This window comes from Penicillium riverlandense (genome assembly GCF_028828495.1).
Source record: "Penicillium riverlandense strain IBT 135883 chromosome Unknown utg000007l_segment0_segment0, whole genome shotgun sequence".
Taxonomy (NCBI): domain Eukaryota; kingdom Fungi; phylum Ascomycota; class Eurotiomycetes; order Eurotiales; family Aspergillaceae; genus Penicillium; species Penicillium riverlandense.
Window position 1 is genome coordinate 903023 of NW_026643198.1, and position 18582 is coordinate 921604.

General features: G+C 53.6%; 9 protein-coding genes across 9 annotated transcripts; 4 read left to right on the forward strand and 5 right to left on the reverse strand.

Annotated features, from left to right (window-relative positions):
- Positions 1 to 40: 40 nt before the first annotated feature.
- N7474_007937 (phytanoyl-CoA dioxygenase family protein) lies at positions 41 to 982 on the reverse strand (the record flags this gene model as incomplete). The annotated part of the gene is made up of 1 exon (XM_057199347.1): positions 41 to 982. One exon carries the CDS (start codon positions 980 to 982, stop codon positions 41 to 43), a length of 942 nt encoding a protein of 313 aa, XP_057050048.1.
- Positions 983 to 1251: 269 nt separating this feature from the next.
- N7474_007938 (Het-C domain-containing protein) lies at positions 1252 to 3862 on the forward strand (the record flags this gene model as incomplete). Its single annotated transcript, XM_057199348.1, has 3 exons — positions 1252 to 1327; positions 1378 to 1525; positions 1588 to 3862. 3 exons carry the CDS (start codon positions 1252 to 1254, stop codon positions 3860 to 3862), a joined length of 2499 nt encoding a protein of 832 aa, XP_057050049.1.
- An 832-nt stretch (positions 3863 to 4694) lies between these two features.
- On the reverse strand, positions 4695 to 6035 carry N7474_007939 (uncharacterized protein; the record flags this gene model as incomplete). The annotated part of the gene is made up of 1 exon (XM_057199349.1): positions 4695 to 6035. The coding sequence occupies one exon, from the start codon at positions 6033 to 6035 to the stop codon at positions 4695 to 4697; it is 1341 nt and encodes a 446-aa protein (XP_057050050.1).
- Positions 6036 to 6529: 494 nt separating this feature from the next.
- N7474_007940 (syntaxin family protein) lies at positions 6530 to 7360 on the forward strand (the record flags this gene model as incomplete). Its single annotated transcript, XM_057199350.1, has 1 exon — positions 6530 to 7360. One exon carries the CDS (start codon positions 6530 to 6532, stop codon positions 7358 to 7360), a length of 831 nt encoding a protein of 276 aa, XP_057050051.1.
- Positions 7361 to 7576: 216 nt separating this feature from the next.
- Positions 7577 to 8100, reverse strand: N7474_007941 (uncharacterized protein; the record flags this gene model as incomplete). Its single annotated transcript, XM_057199351.1, has 3 exons — positions 7577 to 7687; positions 7776 to 7888; positions 7971 to 8100. The coding sequence occupies 3 exons, from the start codon at positions 8098 to 8100 to the stop codon at positions 7577 to 7579; spliced, it is 354 nt and encodes a 117-aa protein (XP_057050052.1).
- Positions 8101 to 9812: 1712 nt separating this feature from the next.
- Positions 9813 to 10532, reverse strand: N7474_007942 (DUF4452 domain-containing protein; the record flags this gene model as incomplete). Its single annotated transcript, XM_057199352.1, has 2 exons — positions 9813 to 10136; positions 10266 to 10532. The coding sequence occupies 2 exons, from the start codon at positions 10530 to 10532 to the stop codon at positions 9813 to 9815; spliced, it is 591 nt and encodes a 196-aa protein (XP_057050053.1).
- Positions 10533 to 12285: 1753 nt separating this feature from the next.
- On the reverse strand, positions 12286 to 13302 carry ssn8 (cyclin-dependent protein serine/threonine kinase regulator SSN8; the record flags this gene model as incomplete). The annotated part of the gene is made up of 3 exons (XM_057199353.1): positions 12286 to 12830; positions 12878 to 13087; positions 13143 to 13302. The coding sequence occupies 3 exons, from the start codon at positions 13300 to 13302 to the stop codon at positions 12286 to 12288; spliced, it is 915 nt and encodes a 304-aa protein (XP_057050054.1).
- Positions 13303 to 13611: 309 nt separating this feature from the next.
- Positions 13612 to 15720, forward strand: N7474_007944 (calcium-binding mitochondrial carrier protein; the record flags this gene model as incomplete). Its single annotated transcript, XM_057199354.1, has 8 exons — positions 13612 to 13738; positions 13794 to 13874; positions 13938 to 14145; positions 14196 to 14803; positions 14852 to 14913; positions 14961 to 15064; positions 15116 to 15148; positions 15201 to 15720. 8 exons carry the CDS (start codon positions 13612 to 13614, stop codon positions 15718 to 15720), a joined length of 1743 nt encoding a protein of 580 aa, XP_057050055.1.
- Positions 15721 to 16605: 885 nt separating this feature from the next.
- Positions 16606 to 17062, forward strand: N7474_007945 (uncharacterized protein; the record flags this gene model as incomplete). The annotated part of the gene is made up of 4 exons (XM_057199355.1): positions 16606 to 16668; positions 16716 to 16762; positions 16812 to 16929; positions 16985 to 17062. 4 exons carry the CDS (start codon positions 16606 to 16608, stop codon positions 17060 to 17062), a joined length of 306 nt encoding a protein of 101 aa, XP_057050056.1.
- Positions 17063 to 18582: the final 1520 nt, after the last annotated feature.

Consider the following 18582-nt stretch of genomic DNA (forward strand, 5'->3'; position numbering starts at 1 on the left):
TACACAATTTGTGAACTAAACAGAAGAAGAAGAATGGAAATCATCCCTGCAACGAAAACCCAACACCCTCACCCGTCCCCATAGCCACCAGATTGGCCCTCATCTTCTCCGGCCTCTCCCCAATGCCAAACGCCGCATCATCCCGATGCACCCAGGCACCAACCCCATGCTGCAACACGGCCGTAGCACGCACCTTCTTCTTCGCCTCCGCATCAGCATCCGCACCATCAACCGCCTTCAACCCCAAACTCCCATGCAGCGTCAGCCGAGTCTCATCCCCATTCTCCGGCTTCGCGCGATACACGCCGCGGTGCAGGATATTGCTATCATAAAACACCGCATCACCGGGCTGCAGCTCGACTACCAGCTGACCCGGCATCGAGGGCTCATACGGCGCCGCGCTGCGCTCGGCATCCGTGCGCGCACGCCTATGCGAGCCCGGAACCACTATCAGCGAGGCATCGGGACACAGCGCGAGGTTATACTGCGCATGCGACTGTCTCCCACCGGGGCTCTTCGCAGCGAGCAATTTCAGCTCTTCCTCCGCAGACGCCGTCTCGGGGATATCGTCGCGATGCCAGCGGAGCTCGAAGTCCTTCGTCTCCGGCGCCACAAGCAGATTGAACAGCTCCATGACGAGAGCCTCGTCGTCTTGATCCGGGGACACGCCCATCAGCTCCTCAGCGACGGCTAGGATGGACGGCGAAAAGTAGCACCGCGCGAACTGGTCCCGGCCTGCCATCTCGGGATGCAGTAGGTGCTGCACGCCCCAGATGCCGCCCTCGGAGGCTGGGGGCGGCGTCGACGGCCATGGTGGGAACTGCTTAGGCACTGTTCGGAAGTGCGGCCAGCCGCCTGTGCGAGTGCGTGTTGTGGCGGCGGTTGCGATGGCGCGGTATTGGGATACTTCGGTTGGGGTGAGTAGGTTGCGCACGACGACGAAGCCGTCGCGCTTGAGAGCGTCGAGGTGAGGGGTGGCCATGATCGTCAAGGGGAGTCTGGAGTCTGGAGATGGAGTATGGAGTAGGGAATATGGTTCCAACAATTAGGGTTAGTTATATACACCTCCATCAGCACCTCTACAGTCATGGATACTACGCTCGCCAATGCGACCCTCGGATCGCAGTGGATCATCGGATGCGACGTTTGTTTATCGCCAAGCCACACTCAGCCTTCCCCACTACATACTCGATTTCATCGTCCCTGAACATTATTTACCCTATTATCCTAATTCTTTACGACACCACGACCATGGCCCTCTCACGGGCACCCTTGCTCCTATGCTTCCTCCTCCTGTTGCCCCACGTCCACGCTTTCGGGGCCGGCAGTACGTCATTTGTCTTGCTTGCTTGTTTGCTGCTGTTGACACCCCTCTAGACATCGCTTCCATCTCGGCCATCGAGGGCCAGAACTGGCGCCATGGCGATATCGAGGATTTACTCAAGACCGTCGCCTGTATCTCGGGCCATAAATGGACCTCTACCATGATCAAGCGGGTTTACTTTGGGAACTGGCTGCGTGATTAGTGAGTGCGACCACTGTTTGGGAGAGTGTGAGAATACATGGAAGCTAACACGATGTGACTAGCTCCCAGGCCATGGATACCGGTACCCTCAAATCTCTCCAGGCGGATACCATCCGCATCCTGGTCTGGATCCTCTCTTTCCTCACCTTTGGCTATGCGACGGCCGAGTTTGAGGTCACGTCGGACCGACTGGGTGTCTATCGGCCCGAGGAGCATATTGAGTGCGTTTCCCTCCTCTCCTTCAACCCCGAGTGTGCATCTATTAACGCTTCTCGCAGTAATCCCAAAGACTACGCCGACAACCAAGATGCCCGCCAGTTCGACAAGCGGCTACGCGGCCCCGTCCGGCCTGTCGAGCTCGAAATCGACCCCGACACAGGCATGAAGAACTACATTGCCAACGAGCGCGGCGACTGGGCCACCAGTACTGCCTACGTCAAATACAGCCTAGGCCGCAGCATCCATTTCGGACGCATGTACATGCACGGCGGGGAGCGCAAGGGCAGAGAGGAGGATCTATGTGAGGCGCTGCGGTGTTTAGGCCAGGAACTGCACACGCTGGAGGATTTTGCCGCACATACCAACTACTGCGAGCTGGTTCTGCGCGAGATGGGCTTTCTGAATGTGTTTCCGCACACGGGCACGGCGACGCAGTGCAATATCCGGGGACACCACGTCTTCCCACTTGTGACGGGGACTTTTGGGATGGTTGATTTCTTTCACTCCGTGCTTGGCGAGGCGACTGATCACTTTACTCAGTCGGAGGTCAACGAGATGGATATTGCGCTTGGGGATGCCCAATCGAGTTCGCAGTCGAATAGCTCGCTCAATGCCCTTACTGGGTTGCTGGGCAAGATCCCCGGTACGAAGGATCTGGTAAGCGAGGCTGAGCGGCTCAAGCGGCAGTCCGAGGCTCAGGAGTCTGCCAACCGACACCGGGGCTCGATGGCTGGCTATTCTCAGGGTCCCGGCTCTCGCTGTGTGGAGGATCATGGAATGAGCGAGCAGACCCGTGCCCCTGGCCCTGGTGGCAGTACAGCGCCAGCACCAGGCCCGGGTCCAGGTCCGGGTCTCCAGGGTATGCCAGACATCAACCCACAAGAGACCATCAAGAAGATCTACCCCATTCTCGAATTCCGGGACAAGGTAGTCCGAAAACTCAACTCCATCATCGAGAAGATTCCGGGACTGGAAGCTCTCGTGGAGAAGATCTCCGAGACACTCACCGTATTCATCATGTCGTTGCTAGCGCCATTTATCCGCCCACTGATCAACGCAGCCTCCAAATCCCTACAGACAGGCTCGTCGGGCGTCATTGACGCCTCAGGAAAGCACCAGTTCGAGCCCTGGACAGACCCGCGCTGCACCGACCCAACGCACTCGATGCTCTCAAAGGACCACTTCGCAAACGTGCTCAATGAGCCGGCGGGTCATGTCGCCGGCGCTATCGTACGCTACGTCGCGCCCCGCGTCCTGTACGCATGGGAACATATCGATGTGCCCGACCACGAGGTTCTGAATGACTGCATGAACGTCTTCCACCACCCGGCTCTGCGTGATATGCGCAACGATGCCCACAGGACTATGTTCGAGGCTGTCCAGTCCTGGGTGAATACCCACCCAGACCGCAGCGCCAAGCTGAATGATATCCTCAGTGCCGATGGCGTCAGGGCAGGTCGTAACACCGGCGGTGTTCCTCACACCCACGGCGGTGGTGGTGGAGGGTTTGCCGCGTTGGGAGGCGGTGCTGCCCACGCCCACGGCGCCTCTGGTTCCCATGGCTCGTCTTTCCTCCCGCAGCTACATCAGCAGCCACAGGGACAACACGGTTCCTCGGGTGGTAGTGGTATTCCGTGGGATAAACTATCTAGTCTACCCATTCCCGGCCTATCATCCTCGGGACAACACCAGTCCCAGGGCCAGCACAGTTCCTCTGGCGGTCTTCCCTGGGAACAACTATCCCATCTTCCTATCCCTGGCCTGTCGTCCTCTGGACAGCATGGCCAGCATGGCCAGCATGGCCAACATGGTTCCACCGGCGGACTTCCGTGGGATAAGCTGTCTGGCCTGCCGATTCCTGGGATGTCGGAGTTAAATAAGCTGAATAAGATCTCGAACTTCGTTCCGGGAGGATTGGGGCATGGTTTTTCGAGGGAGGTTGAGGGTGAGAATGAGACTGGGACTGGAGCTGGAGGGGCGCCGTATCAGCAGCAGCGGGCTGAGCATGAGCAGCCTCAGTATCAGCATCAGTCCCATGCTGAATACCAGCCCCAGTACCAGACTCATCAGCATTACGAGGGTCATCCGCACCCAGGATACGGACGAGACGGTTATTAAATTGATGCATCTACCACGCTTGACACACGATACACGAACACTAGATCTTGAGCGTCATGTCCCTGCTCCCGCATCTCAACATGATTGATAAATAAAAACACATTACGAAGTTGACAAAATAGACATGTAGCAATCCATAATTAAAATCAGGGTCTCCTCTGTTATCCACACACACCTCATCCGTCGTGAACACCCACCATATTGACTCCAAATTCCCCATTCTTTGTGGCTTCCTGTACTCCCAGCTGGCTCCCCCAGATGAATCCAAGTCCTTGATTTCTCTGCAAGCCCTGCCGGGCTAGCTCAATCGGTAGAGCGTGAGACTCTTAATCTCAAGGCTGCGGGTTCGACCCCCGCGTTCGGCTATTCCTAAGAACATCTTGAGACCTTTTTTTTGGTCTTTTATCTTTTTGCACTCTTATTCTTTAAATTTATTCGTTCGTCGTGGTAAGATATAATCAATGGTGACTTATTTCTGAGTGAAGATCTGAAGCTTTACTGGGCGTGATAGGATTTTCGACCCGTTTGAGATGGGAGGGTATTTTTGCGAATATAGCCAAATATATATCAGGAACACTACACGATGTAAGATAACTCTAGAATAATTAAATTCAGCACCATCATTACGCCTAATCTCTTAACTACTTAGCAGTCTCCAGTCTCTAGCGACCGACTCAAGTATGAAATACACCGTAATCTGACATAACCGTCTATTCCACCACAGACAAGCCCGAATAAACATGATGCAGTGGGTGATGACAAGGAACACTCCCGAGACTCCCTCTCCAGACTTATCCAGATAAATGCAACGCTCAAAACAATCGCTCCAAGCCTAAAGCTTGGTTCCCTCGCGACCACTATCACTCGGCCGTCTGGGCCGCAGCGGCCCCAGAGATGGACCAGCGGTACCGCTCGGACCCGGTGCCGAGGAGGCCGCCAGCTGAGACCGGTTTGTGTCATTACCGCCGGCGCCGGCGGTGTTGGCGCGCACCCCGGCGCGCGGGCCTTGGTGCAATCGTGGATTCATCAGCCACTGCACCTGCATGCGAACACTATTCACAGCGGCGTTGGTGTGGGCCATGTCTTCTTTGATTCGCAGGGACTCGTTCATGATGGTCATGCTGGCGCGAGCATCGAGGTCTGTGATGGCATGTGATAGCTGAGCAACTTCCTCGCGCAGGGACTCATGCAGAGAAAGCAAGTATGTTGTGGCGTTGGAGGAAAATACGCTGGACGCGCGATCCGCAGACTCATCCATGTTCTCCGTCTGCTGGTCGTCTCCACCGCTAGCGCCGCTCACACCGGCACGCGCAGAGTCAACCAGCGTCGATCGGATGTTGGCCAGTCCGTCCTCGAAGATCTCATTTCGTTGCTGGAGGTGTCGGATGGTCAGCTCGAGGGAGTCCAGCCGGGTGTTTTGGGCCTCAAAATATGGGCCCATTGCGATCAGCGGACAGAGCTGTTCGTGCCCCCCAATCTCGGCTCGTCGAATTTTGACGGGACATCCATATTTGGATGCTGCACAGGGGCTGACCACCTCCAGGCATGTCTCGATATGTTTCTTCAACTCTCGCCGAACGATCGTTGTACCGCAATCCACGCATGTAGTCTCGAGACTGGGACAAAGCTCCTTGTCATGCTCCTCATAATCCTGCTCCATGACGTCCTCCTCACAGCGCGGACACTGCTGAAGTGCATGCATACACTTTTGATCCGGGTGGAGGTCCTTCTGGCGGGTCATTTTGTCGCAAGCGGTGTCCGGGCATGGCACCAGTCGGTATGCACAGTATTTGTCCACATGCGACTGAACATGGCCGCGGGGCAGGATCTCTTGGCATCCCTCCGATATAAACGGACATCGCACTCGGATATCGTCGCACATGTTTATCAAAAGGCGGGGCACGCTCGTCGATATCTCGTTGGTGGGCGTTCGGCAGGAGGGGCACGGGAACTCGTCCGAGTCGGTCGAGCGGAAGCTGGTGATGGCGGACCGGAGGCATTTGCGACAGAAGACGTGATCGCATTGCAATCGTACCGGCTGGACGTACGCGCAATGACAGATCGGGCACATGAGGTGGGAATCGTAGTTGGAGACGCAGTCCAGGGAGCGGAGGTCGACCAGCCCCTCCCGGTCGCAGTCGGCCTCCGCGGAGAGGAACTCGTGGATATTCATGGCGCGGTATTGTGACAAGAGAGACTGAATGTGCAACGCGTGCGCGACTTATGGTTTGCGACAGCGATTCTCTGAGGGGGCAAGGTCCGCAGTTTGCAGGACGGATGGCGAAGGGATTCTAAATACCGAGGTAGATGACGCACAGACAGCGAGAACCCATGAGGGTGGCAGGCCAAAGGGCAACAACCATCCAAGTGAGGTATAGAATAAGGAACGACAGTAGTATTGAAAGAGGTGTGTCTGAAGGGAAAGGGGGAGTGAGAAGAGAAGAAGAAGTCGGAAGGGAGAGAGAGTGTTCGTTAGTTAGTTACCAAGGTAGGATTACTACATGCTGCGGGGAGGGAGAGCCAAGGCGGAAAGCAGTAGGGCTGCTTACTTACCTACATTGCTGCTGCCTTTCCATCACTTCTCCATCTTCCCCCAACTCGCTGCCCTGGGGGTCTATCTCCTTGAACCCTGCATCTGACAAGCACATTTTCATTGCTGATTTCACCATGGCGAATCCATCCCAACTCTTCCTCGTCGTCGACCACATCAAGCTGTCGCTCCTGGAGCGGCAGCGGGCCATCAGCCTCGACCTCGAGCCCAATGCCCAAGACGGCGAGATCTCACGGGCCCTCGAGTCTCTCCGCGAAGGCATCGAATCCATTGAAGCCGAGCAAGCGCGGCTGGCCGACTCCCACGACAGCGCAGGCGCTGCCGCCCTGAAAGACCAGCTTGGCCCCCTCCGCGCCCAATACCACGACCTGTCATCTCAGTTCCACGGCCCAGACAGCACATCAGCCACCAGCCCGACGCCAGGTTCCGCCGGCGGCAACCAGATCGCCTCCGCCAAATCCCCTGACCTCAAACAGCCCGTCCCGCAACACCCGCCCTCGAAATCCGTGCGGTTCATGGACAACACGGCCGCGGCGGCAGCCGTGCAAGATGAGATCGACGCCGAGGAGGATCGCAACCGGCGGAATCTCTTCCAGCCCTATCGCGACGAGCCGTCGCCCTCGGGCCCCGATCAGTCCGGTATGAGCAACCAGCAGATCCACGACTACCACTCCCAGACCATCCGTGACCAAGACGACCAGCTCGATCGCCTAGGCGAGTCCATCGGGCGCCAGCATGAGTTGAGCATCCAGATTGGGGATGAGCTGGAGGGCCATGTCACTCTGTTGGATGGCATGGACGGGGACGTAGATAGACACCAGACTCGGCTGGATGGCGCGCGGCGGCGGCTGGACCGTTTCCGGCGCAAGGCTGGTGATAATTGGAGCTTGATGACTATCGTCGGGCTGATTATCATTCTGGTGATCTTGATTGTGATTCTGAAGTAATGGTTGTTTCTTTTGGGGGGTTTTTTTGGGATGGGCGTTTGTATCTGGGCTCTGATTGTTATGGCGTGGTAACACAGGCGTTGCGGTAGTCTCCTTTTATTTCCTACCCTACATACACTGCACAATGGACCCTATCCTCTCGGATAACATTCTTCCCACCTAACAAATAACTACCTCCAACAACATGATATAAAATGACCACCGAACAGCAACCAACTATTGCGGCTTATTCAACGGCCCCTTGCCATTAAGCACATTTTTCTTCCGCTCCTGCATCGCCTGGAAGGCCTTATCATCGGTATCGACCTCGCCTCGATCCGCTTTGACCTGTTGTTGAAGCAATTTATTTAGCCTTCATGCTCCGATAACCAATACTGGGGGAAGAAGGAAAGAGAGAGAGGAGGGAAGGACATACGTCTGCTTCACTGTTACTCGCCAGCTCAGCGCTCCACTTCGCCTTCCCTTCCTTGTGGTTCTTGACCTGGTCTTTTTTCTGCCCTTCGTAGAAATTGGGCAGGTCGTCGCGGTCTAATGGGGGGTTAATTAGCTGTTGCTCGTGCTGCTGCTTGGATGGATGCTGGTATTGATGAGGTGGTAGTGTCTCACTTACTCTTGTCAGACTCCTTCAAGGTAGGGCGTATCGCGGAGGAATGAAATGGAGAGCAAGATAGAGAGGAGAGACCGTAGATTGGTCGAGGGGTTGAGCGCGAGGTTGCGCGGATCGAGGTGAGGAACGACATGGTGGATGAACGGATGATTGAATTGAATCGGAAAGGATGGTGTACTGCAGAGGACTCTCCGAGCTGTCTGGTCTGGAACCGAGTTTCACCGGGTTTACTCAGAAGACGAGGTAGAGTAAGGTGTAGCTCAGATATGTAGCGGAAACACTTTGACTGAACTGAAGGTGTTGAAGCTAAACAGTGACAGTCACCAGATGGAGAGCACCCCACAAGAGCGACGTCAGGCCGGGACACAGGATACACCCTTGGCACTCTTCGTGTCCTTTGATTTGATCCCGGATTTGACCTCGGCCTGCGAGTGGCCGACAAGGATCGAGCAGTGCACCGGTGACGTCAGCGATACTTCAGGCTGTCGGACTGCGCGGATGCCGCTCTCATTATTCTCTTCCGAAGAAATTGATCGAAGGGGTGATATTTCTAAGGTAGAGTATATGGCGGCTTCTGATTATTGTGATCAACATGTCTGCGTTTAAGCTGGCGGTACGGTACAATATTTCCTGACCAGGGAGTCCGAGTGGATGACATCACGAACAGACTACGGAGGATAAACAGAGTATTCTGAAATAATCAGTCTGAAATTGTAATATACGAAGAATTGAGATATTCAAGCAAACACGTCAATTTGTCCAGGAACAGCTCGCATGCTAGAAGAGAGTAGAAGCGATATGAACAAATGAGACGTGGAAATGACAGTATGCAAGACCCAAAACGAATCATACAGCGCGCTCAGCGAGGCAACGCAGAAGAAAAAGAATAATAAACGAAGGACAACCATTTTTAAGTGCAAATATGGTCTATTCACTCGCCCAGTGCCGCGAGAGACCCCCAGGATATCGAATTCAAAACAAAGACATCATCAATCAAAAGGACAACTCCGCATTCCCAGTCCGTGGCTTCGCTCGCAACCATCCCAACCAGCCACTACCCGTGGCCAAGTATAAGCAATGAGTATCTCACGCAATCCCCGAACCAAAATATACAGCAAAAAAAGAGAAGAGTGCAGATGGCAAACCCCAACAAACAAAAAGCCCAAAGCAATGCAGACGTGTATCGTTTCCGCCTCTAGATCCTTTGCAAAATGATAAATCCCATCCGAACCAAAGATCAATCAGAACCCCAGAAACCATAAAACAAGGAAATCGTCGCTAAGCAATCGGTGTATCTGGCAGCGTCGCTGGCAAAAGCATCCCCGAATGAAAGTTCAACTCCGTACCCATAGATCAAGACCTGCACGTCAAGTAGCAAGTCACCGCTCGTTCTATACATCATCGGCGGGAAAGAAAACAAAGAAAGGGTCAACAAAAGGGGGTGTTCGTCTCTCCCGGAGAGACGAAACAGGTATCGTTTGGCGAAAAACAAAAAAAAGATGCAGAGAATCGAATCGTAGGCGCCGTCGCTCGCAAGAATCTAGAGAGGCGAAGGTAGTCGTGATCGAGAAAGAGAGGTGGTGAGTGTGTATATACAGAGCCGATTTGAGTTTTTCGCTTTTTTTTTTCCGTGTGTTTTCGATCGTATAACAAAGATATTTTTCCGGTTTGGTCGTGTCGAATGCAATAAGCCGTATCAGACAAGAATGCAAGAATGGAAAATATTATGACCCGCAAATTAAAGGAACCCCCCGATGATGCAGAATGACGCAGGTGACGGACGTGCAGAGAACAGGCAAGAGACGTAAAAGGGCGCTAGGCCGCGACGTATGGCAGAACACGTTCTCACCATCGACGCTGGGCAGTCTGCATCATCCCCGGGGTAAGCGAGGACGGGGGGCTCGACATGGACATTCCGGTATTAGGGTTGATAATCGGAATGACCTTGCGGGTCCGGTTGGCAGGCTGCTGCTGCTGCTGCTGGAAGTTGGCCTGATTAGGATTACCGGTCACACCAGCGTGGGCAAAAGAGTTGGCCTGGGCGGGAGAGAGCGAGATGGACGGGGCGACCTGCTGCACGGGCTGGATCTGATGCTGCAGCGGCGAGGTATCGGGTGAACCACTCGACAGCGACGACCGGTCGGAAGAGGCGGAATGAATGGAGTGTAGCTGCAGAGAAATGAAACATTAGAACCAGCTGTTCCCCGGGTGACTCTTTTCTTCAGAGACACTGCAGTGACGATCTTCAAGGGGTAGGGGGCGGCGGTCTCAAGAAGATCGTCGAGCCAACAAACATACATCGTCCTCTGTCAGGAGACCCGGACAGAACTCGAGGTCATCATCCAGGTCGAAGGACCGGCCTGCTTCAAACCTCGCCCGGAACGCCGTCATGGCAGGAGCTTCGGCCAGTTCCCGCATGCTCTTCACCCCCCGGAATTGACGGGCATTCTGAGTCATCTTGGGAGCCCGACGAGAGCGACCGTGGTGATTGTGGTGGTTGGCGGACTGCATCCCGTGCTGATGGTGTTGCTGGTGCTGTTGGTGGTTGTAGAAGAAAGCAGACATGATGGATGGGTTTTCGTTGAGCCAGGTGGATTGGAAGCCAGCACCCGGAGGAACAAAAGAGAAAGATAAAAGAAGGAAGGGTGTGTTTATGAGAAACGGTGGCGGATGGGGGATACAAAAAAGTAGTACAAGAAGATGGGCGGGGGAAGAAACAAAAGGTGAGTTGATGAAGGAAGTCGAGAGTCTGAGAGAGAGAGTAGCAAGTGTCGAGTTGTGTGGGAAGAGGCAGGGAGGCGAGGGAAAAAGAGGGGTGTTTTGGGGCTGAGGAACAGCGGTGTATGGTCACGTATTGTCATTAAGCCCCTTGTCAGTGGCTGGGTTGGTGGACGGCCCCTGTCACATACGGTCACCGCCCAAGGCTAGTGCCAGTCCAGCACCAACCAAGTGGCGAGATGGGGGAGGCAGAGCCAATCAGTTCGGCGGTGGTGGAGTCGCTGCATCGTGCAACGTGACGTCGACTACAGCGGCTAGTCCATTCCGGGTTTTAGGTTCACAGCCGAAGACAGCGAGAAGGGACCCAAGGTATGTATGCCGCCAGTATTTAATACCACGAGGTGCGTTTGCATACCACAGGGAGAGAGAATGATGGGGGCAAGTCACGATGACGAGGGGAGGAGTCTCCTATCCGATCTCTCTAATATATATCATAAGACTAGACCGACGGAGGAGTAGTTATACGGACAGGGGTTGGGGTCCTACCACAGCCCGCTCACCACAGCCCACTCACAACAAAATCCTTTCCACCCCAACCTTTGAACATTATTTCCCACTAAGCCTTATCGATCAGCACGGTGGGGGGAGAATGTGCACTGATTTCTTGTTTCGTTGACTCAGGGTGGGCCTTTGTCCATGCACAGTTCCTGGCTATAGGCCGGGTAAACCCTGCCGGACCTGGAATGGGCGCCTGCTGGAACAGCTAGCCCTGCATGCTTTTGGCGCTGACCCAGACAGTGATCATTATTGGGTTCGATTATTTGCTACCGAGCGCTTTGACTACATAATCAGTGCTGCCGAGGCGCCTGCCATGGCTTCGCCTTGCCTAATGGCGAGATATTTTGTTGCCGATTGGATGGTGAACTTGTAGATCCGTCGGTGATTGACACACTACATATCCAGTTCAATCGCATATAACCATCCTCCTCATCACGGAAGCTATCGATTAGATCTCGATGAATCGAATTCACGAAGCGTGACCGCGCAATACTAGACTCCACAGTCCATCCTTCCGCCATTAGCCGCTACAAGTGACTACTATACAGCGGTGAGGTCTACCAAAAATAGGTGAATAAGATTAATATAAGACGAATCCCGGATTGGTCTTGCCTTATACCCCGTACCGTACAGTCAGGGAGTTGCTAGGTCCGGTTTGGCTGCAAGTTTCGGCTTCATCCATCCTGGGGGATCACACTAGAGCTCAGTTCTCAGCCACAGATCTAAAAGGAAGAGCGAGGAGTCCTTGGTCAACGTCACGGAAGATATTCGAAACACGTCCTGCTTGTCGCGGAGTCGATTCTAAAAAGGCCGTTCTGTGACTCGGATTGAGATGACGGGCGAGATTGAAAGGTGCATGCATTACAAAATTACAAACAGTCAAGTCGACTGTACCTCTACTCTTTGCGAAACCACAGTTAATATCTTGCTTCGATACTATGTATGCCATTCCAATCTAATGCTTGAGACGCTATTCTGTATGCAGTGAAAATGCAAACCCCCTATAACTCCAAAGAAACCAAACGCCTTGTCCTCGTATGCATCACTTGTCCAGATTCTTGCTCTTCACCATCCTTCCAATCAGTTCCTTACAGTGCTTCTCACTGTATTGCTCCCACACCTCGTATAGCGAGATCAGCTCCTGAGTACAGTCAATCACGGCTTTGATGTCGACTTCGCTTTCCGCCAGCCAGTTGATAAGCTTTTGGATCTTTGGAGGAGCCCCGGCAGCGAGTTTATCGGATAATGTCGCTAGCATATTCGGCCCGCCCTCTCGCAGACTGCTGGACAAGGAGGGCTGCGAGGATCCCGACGAGAGACTACCCGAATGCGCTGGCCTGAAAACCACGGCGATAATGATCGCCATAATGGCAATCACATGAGGTGAATACAGTAAGGGCAGGTCAGTTAGATAGTGATCGTTGATCACCGACCAGGCCAGGGCGACCTCGTCTGAGCTTAGAGTCAACTCGGTCTGGAGCTCCGACAAAGTGCGGTAGGGATGGTGCACAATGAGCTGTGAGTTCATCTCTGAGATTAGAGCAAACTCGCACTCGCCAAGTTTCGCCACATCGGGGGTGATGAATTCTGGCACTGGTCAATACTATGTGCAAGAAACGTTCAGAGGGACCTACCTGGCCACAGTCCGCGTGCTTCGCCGACGACAAATCGGATGTGCTGCGGACACTCTTCCATTTTGCAAGCCAAGTAAAAGGCCGTCGTCAGAACCAGATATGGGTTCGTCTGCCGCACCTCATTTTTGGTGTAGAATCGCTTCAGATACACCTGAGCGGTGGCAATGGCCTGCTGCCGGGTGGACATGCGCTTGCCCAGCTTGATGAGTTCTGTGATACCATGCTTAGCCGTTTTATCCAACACTGAAAGGATAGATCTCCTCACGTTGGTTGAAGTAGATGTTCAGCAGCCGGCTATCCGGCAACGGGAACTGCGAATGGGCGACCTTGTCCCGCTCGCGAAGGCGCTCACGGACATCGGCCAGTTTCTCTCGCGAGAACAGCCAGTGCCGCCGCTGCGTCGAGGCCCAATAGTTGGCGGCCATTGGTCTTTTGGAATCGTATCATTGATTCTTGAATGGTCAGAGGACGAAGGGGGATTCCCGATCGGGTATAATAGGGCTTGGCCCTCTGCGGTCCCGTGCCTCCCGGCCCCAATAATGGCGTCAACTGCGAAAGCAAATGATCGCGCGCCGATTATTCATTCTTCACCTCCTTCCCAACCCCCAACTCCAGGGTTCGGCGACCCGACTTTGTTGTTTTCGATGAACCGAGATTTTTTGTCTCTGACCGTTCGGAAGCTCCCCCCTTTTTCTCAGGATCATGCCCCGTGTCCGGTAACAATCCTCTCGACCATGGCCCCCGAGTCGCAAGACGAACGGGACAAACGAGTCCAGCAGCTGTGGCACTCGTTGGACACGCGCCGGGAGGGCAACGTCGACCTGGCTGGGCTGAAGAAGGGACTGAAGAAGATCGATCACCGTGAGTCTGATCGGGTCCCGTGCCGCATCTGCCCGACTGACTGACTGGGGTCCAGCCCTCAAAAATGCAGATGATATGCTACGCAATATTCTGCGGGAGGTCGACACCAACGGCGATGGCCGCATCGATGAATCCGGTAAGATCACGCGGTGGTTTCTTGGAGACTGCTGCCGCCTTTTACAATCCTAATCGTCGCCAGAATTTCGTGCCTTTGTCGACCACACCGAGAGCGGGCTCTGGCAGATGTTCCAGAGCATCGACCGCAACCACAACGGAGAAATCGACAAGGCGGAGCTGCGGTCTGCCTTTGCGGCCTCGGGCGTCACCGTCTCGAGCGCCAAACTCGACGAGTTCTTCACCAAAGTGGACAAAAACAACGACGGGGTAATCTCTTACGCGGAGTGGAGGTACGAACAATCCCAACACTTCCCCAGGGCTATAGCTAACCATTCGATAGGGACTTTTTGCTCTTTCTCCCTCTCCACTCACCGTCGGATCTACACGCTGTCCTCTCATACTACACGGCTACGGGCAATCTAAACCCGGAAGGAGATGTCCACATCAATGATCTGCAGGGTTTAGGTACAGACCACTCGTTTCTTACCCATTATCTCCTGGCCATCCAGAACCTCTTGTACAATATCCTCTCACTGCCCGCCCTCGCCTCCCTCCTCCCATCAGCCCACGCGTCAACCAGCCCGTCCTGCACCGTCAGGAACCAATTTGCCTCGTTAGACGGCGAACTTGAGTTGGAGCGGTTGCCCGTCCCCAAGACTGTCGCCATGTGGATGTCCCTCCGATATTATGAACGGAAGTTGACCGAAAATACCCCTCAATTAGGCTACTTCATTGCAGGCGGTATCGCGGGCGTCGTGTCGAGGACGGCCACCGCGCCCCTCGACCGCCTCAAAGTCTATCTCATTGCGCAGACCGGTTTCAAGAGGACGGCGGCTCATGCAGCAAAGGATGGGCTCCCTTTCGCTGCCGCCGGCAATGCATCCAAAACGCTTCTTGACGCTCTCAAAGAACTATGGCGGGCGGGAGGAGTTCGGAGTTTATTTGCCGGTTGGTGAAATTCCTTGTGGCTTGGTCTCGGATCTGATCATTGTCTAGGAAATGGGTTGAATGTGGTGAAGGTGATGCCGGAGTCTGCAATCAAGTTTGGAGCTTACGAGGTTTGTGTCTGTTGCTCTGAAATTTGTTTTGTACTGACTTGAAATAGTCTGCAAAACGAGCTTTTGCGCGATTTGAAGGACATAACGACCCCAGACGTTTACTCCCAACCTCGCAGTTTCTGTCCGGTGGCTTTGGTGGAATGGTGGCCCAGTATGTTTTGTGATTCTCAGAAGCATTGGTTTTTATCTGACTTATTGCCAGGTGCTTTGTTTATCCTCTCGATACCTTGAAATTGTACGTTGTCTGCCCAAATACTTTGGACGCCATCACTGATTACCTTTCACAGTCGTATGCAATGTGAAACCGTGGAAGGAGGACTCAGAGGCAACCAGCTCATCGCCGCAACGGCAAGGAAAGTGTGGAACAAAAGCGGTCTATTTGGTTTCTTCCGTGGTCTCCCCCTTGGATTGATGGGAATGTTTCCCTACGCCGCGATCGACTTGACGACATTCGAATACTTGAAACGAGCTCTCCTCGCTCGGAAAGCACGCCAGTATCAGTGCCACGAGGACGATGTGCCTCTCAACAATGTCACCACGGGAGCCATCGGTGCTCTCAGCGGTGGCCTTAGTGCCTCGGTGGTCTACCCCCTCAATGTTCTTCGGACCCGGCTGCAGGCCCAGGGCACGATCCTGCACCCTCCCACCTACGCTGGCATCGGCGATGTTGCTCGCCGGACCCTTAAAACCGAAGGCGCCCGCGGTTTCTACAAGGGGCTTACGCCTAACCTTCTCAAGGTGGCGCCAGCTGTGTCGATCAGCTACGTGGTCTATGAGAATTCAAAACGAATGCTCGGCCTGAAGTGATCCCACCATCCGATACTCTACCCCGCCACCAATTCTCACCTACTGCTCCACCGACACGTCACACCCGTCCCAATTTTGGCTGCATTTCCTATTGTTCCCAGCTCTCAGAACATTCAACAAGATACCCACATACAATCCCATCGCCATACATGGCATAGCAGCCCTCCCACTTTGGATACATCTATGAATTCCCTCCTTCTCTTCTTCGCCTATCTTCAGCTATGCCGTTTTTGAGAATCTCCTGCATCTAGGTCCACTTGGCTTGGCTCCTATTCTTAGCACCACAAACGCTCATCCACATATCTGCATGGCACGGCGTCTAGGCATATTGTGGAGCTTATACACAATACCATTGGGATGCTTTTTACTTTTTTGGTTGTTCATTGGAAATACACATTGGTTTTACACCTTGGCTTTACATAAGGTTCTAGGGCAATCGAAGCTGGCTCTGGCTCTGGCTCTGGCTCTTGGTCTTGGTTTTTGTAAAACACCCATGGAACACATTTTGGACACGAGATAGCTTTTACATATACTAGAAAAAATATGAAGACCTATGAAACTGACACCGAAGATAACACGGGTGGCAGCCGCGTCCGACATGGTACGAAATGTGCAAGGCTCTATTAACAAAATCCATTCTAATGCTCTTCGGTGGCATCTAGTGTCATGAACTTGCTTGGCGGAAGGTTGGAAATTTGAGGCCTGAGGCTGGAACTTCGTAAACATGGAAGGACTGGATTCTTTGTTCCTTCCTCTCTCTTTCTCTTCTGTTCTTCTCCCACTTCTCTTTTCCAACCCTCCTACTTCCCAACCTCTTCCGTCAGACGTCTACGACCATGATTCCTTACAGGAACGATTGTTTGCCTCTGGTAGTTGACTTCCCTTATGACGAAAGTGGGCTTCGCTCATAGCGTCGTTCCCTGGCACAGAGCGCATCTCGCGCGAGAGGTACGTCTCCTTCCAGTTTTCTTAAGTTGTTGCTAATTTCCATATAGAAGCAAGCCTACCTCGACGTGACCTGCAGGGACGTTGAGGGCCTGGGGTAACTTACAAGCAACAGACACGTCGAGTGCTTTTGATAGTCGGTTTAGGTGTCACATCATCATCCCACCAAGCACGGCTGGAAATGTGGCAGTCCCAACCACATCGAGGCCAACTGCCCACATTTGGGCCGGCAAGCCCCCCCCCCCGGGTCCCGTCCTGCACAATGTACGTACTAAACTCCATTGATCCCTTGGTCTGTCTGCTCATGCTATGATAGCAGGTGTTCATCTTCAACGTCGCCGCCGGTACCAACATGGCCGGCATGCTAGCCGGTTGGGTGGTGGCCATGGTGAGATAGATGTGGATTGATAACCTGACTATCAAAAGGTTTCTACACGCGTTCTATGCGTCTGTTGCTTGAGCTACCCCACGGGCTCCGATACCAACGTCTCTGGCCCCGTATCGGGCCACAAGAAGGCCAATCAGGACACGAATAAGGACAAGAACATGTCCTTGGCCTTATTGGGGGAGAAATGGAATGGGCATGGATGGGGACAAGGACGAGGGACAAGGACATGGACATGAACAATTATCACTCGCGGTTATCGCGTAGGCATACAATCAAATCCAGCAGGCAAATCCCATCCTTCCACGCAGGCATCAATCAATCCATTCACCAATTTCATTCATTGAATATTTTGACCGCCCATCCCTCGTACTATTTAAGACCCCCTCCCACCCCACTTCCTCTTTCCTTCTCTCTCTCCCTCCCCATCTCCCTCTCATTATTACGGCTCTTCCACACAGGACTCATACAACTCCCGCACTCATCCTTCACGATCAGGTAGGTCCCTTCGTCTCCCTTCTTCATACGACGGTCACTTACCCCTGTCTCCAGATCTTGCGCCGTCCACACATGTGGCTCTTCTCCCGTTGGTCCAATATTGATTCTTACGACGAGATAGGCTGCCGATCCAATGGTGGGTCAGGCAGCCTGGTCATGGCGACAACCACCGTGCAATGATTATGCCAATCACACGGCCAGAAGGCCAAGCACAACGACAAGGACAAGGCCAAGGGGGGGGGCCGTCGGCTGAGCGGGCGCTGGAGACTCCGTCGGCCGAAGGGGCGCTGGACGCCTTCCCCGGTTTTGATGACACAGAACTGGATCTGGAGTTGTGATTGCCATTTCTTCTTGTTATTAATATATATCCTCGGTTCGGCTACGACCTCGCAAGCCCGTCAGCGAAATACCGACTCCCACAACCTAAGGCCAACAACGACCAGAACAAGGCCAAGGGCGGCCCCGTCGGCTGAGCGCGCGCTGATGGTCCCCGTGGATTTGATGACGCGCAGCTGGATCTGGAGCTGTGATGGCCTATTTTCCATGTTATTATTTATCCATGACCGTTGGTCCAATATTGATTCTTCCGAGACAGGCTGCCGATCCGATGGGAGGTCAGGCAGCCTGATCATGACGACCACCACCATACAATGACAATGCCAATCACAAGGCCAGGTTTAAGGACAACGACAAGAAGGTCCAAAACTAGGCCAAGGGCGGCCTCGTCAGCCGGGCGGGCGCTGGAGGCGCCCCCCGGTTTTGACGCAGAACTAGATCTGGAATTGTGATTACATTTTCTTCTTGTTATTATATCTATCTACAAATGAATCCTTTTCCCTCCAGCGCCCCCCGGTTTCAACGATGCGGAACTGGATCTGGAATTGTGATTGCATTTTTTCCTTGTTATTAATATCTATCTACGAATGAATCCTTTTCCAAGTCCCCATTGTATTCTCCCTATGTATTTACCCATGCCTTGTCTTTATTTCTGTCATTTGCTTTGTCTCTTAAGAGCAAGCGAGGAGAGGATAATT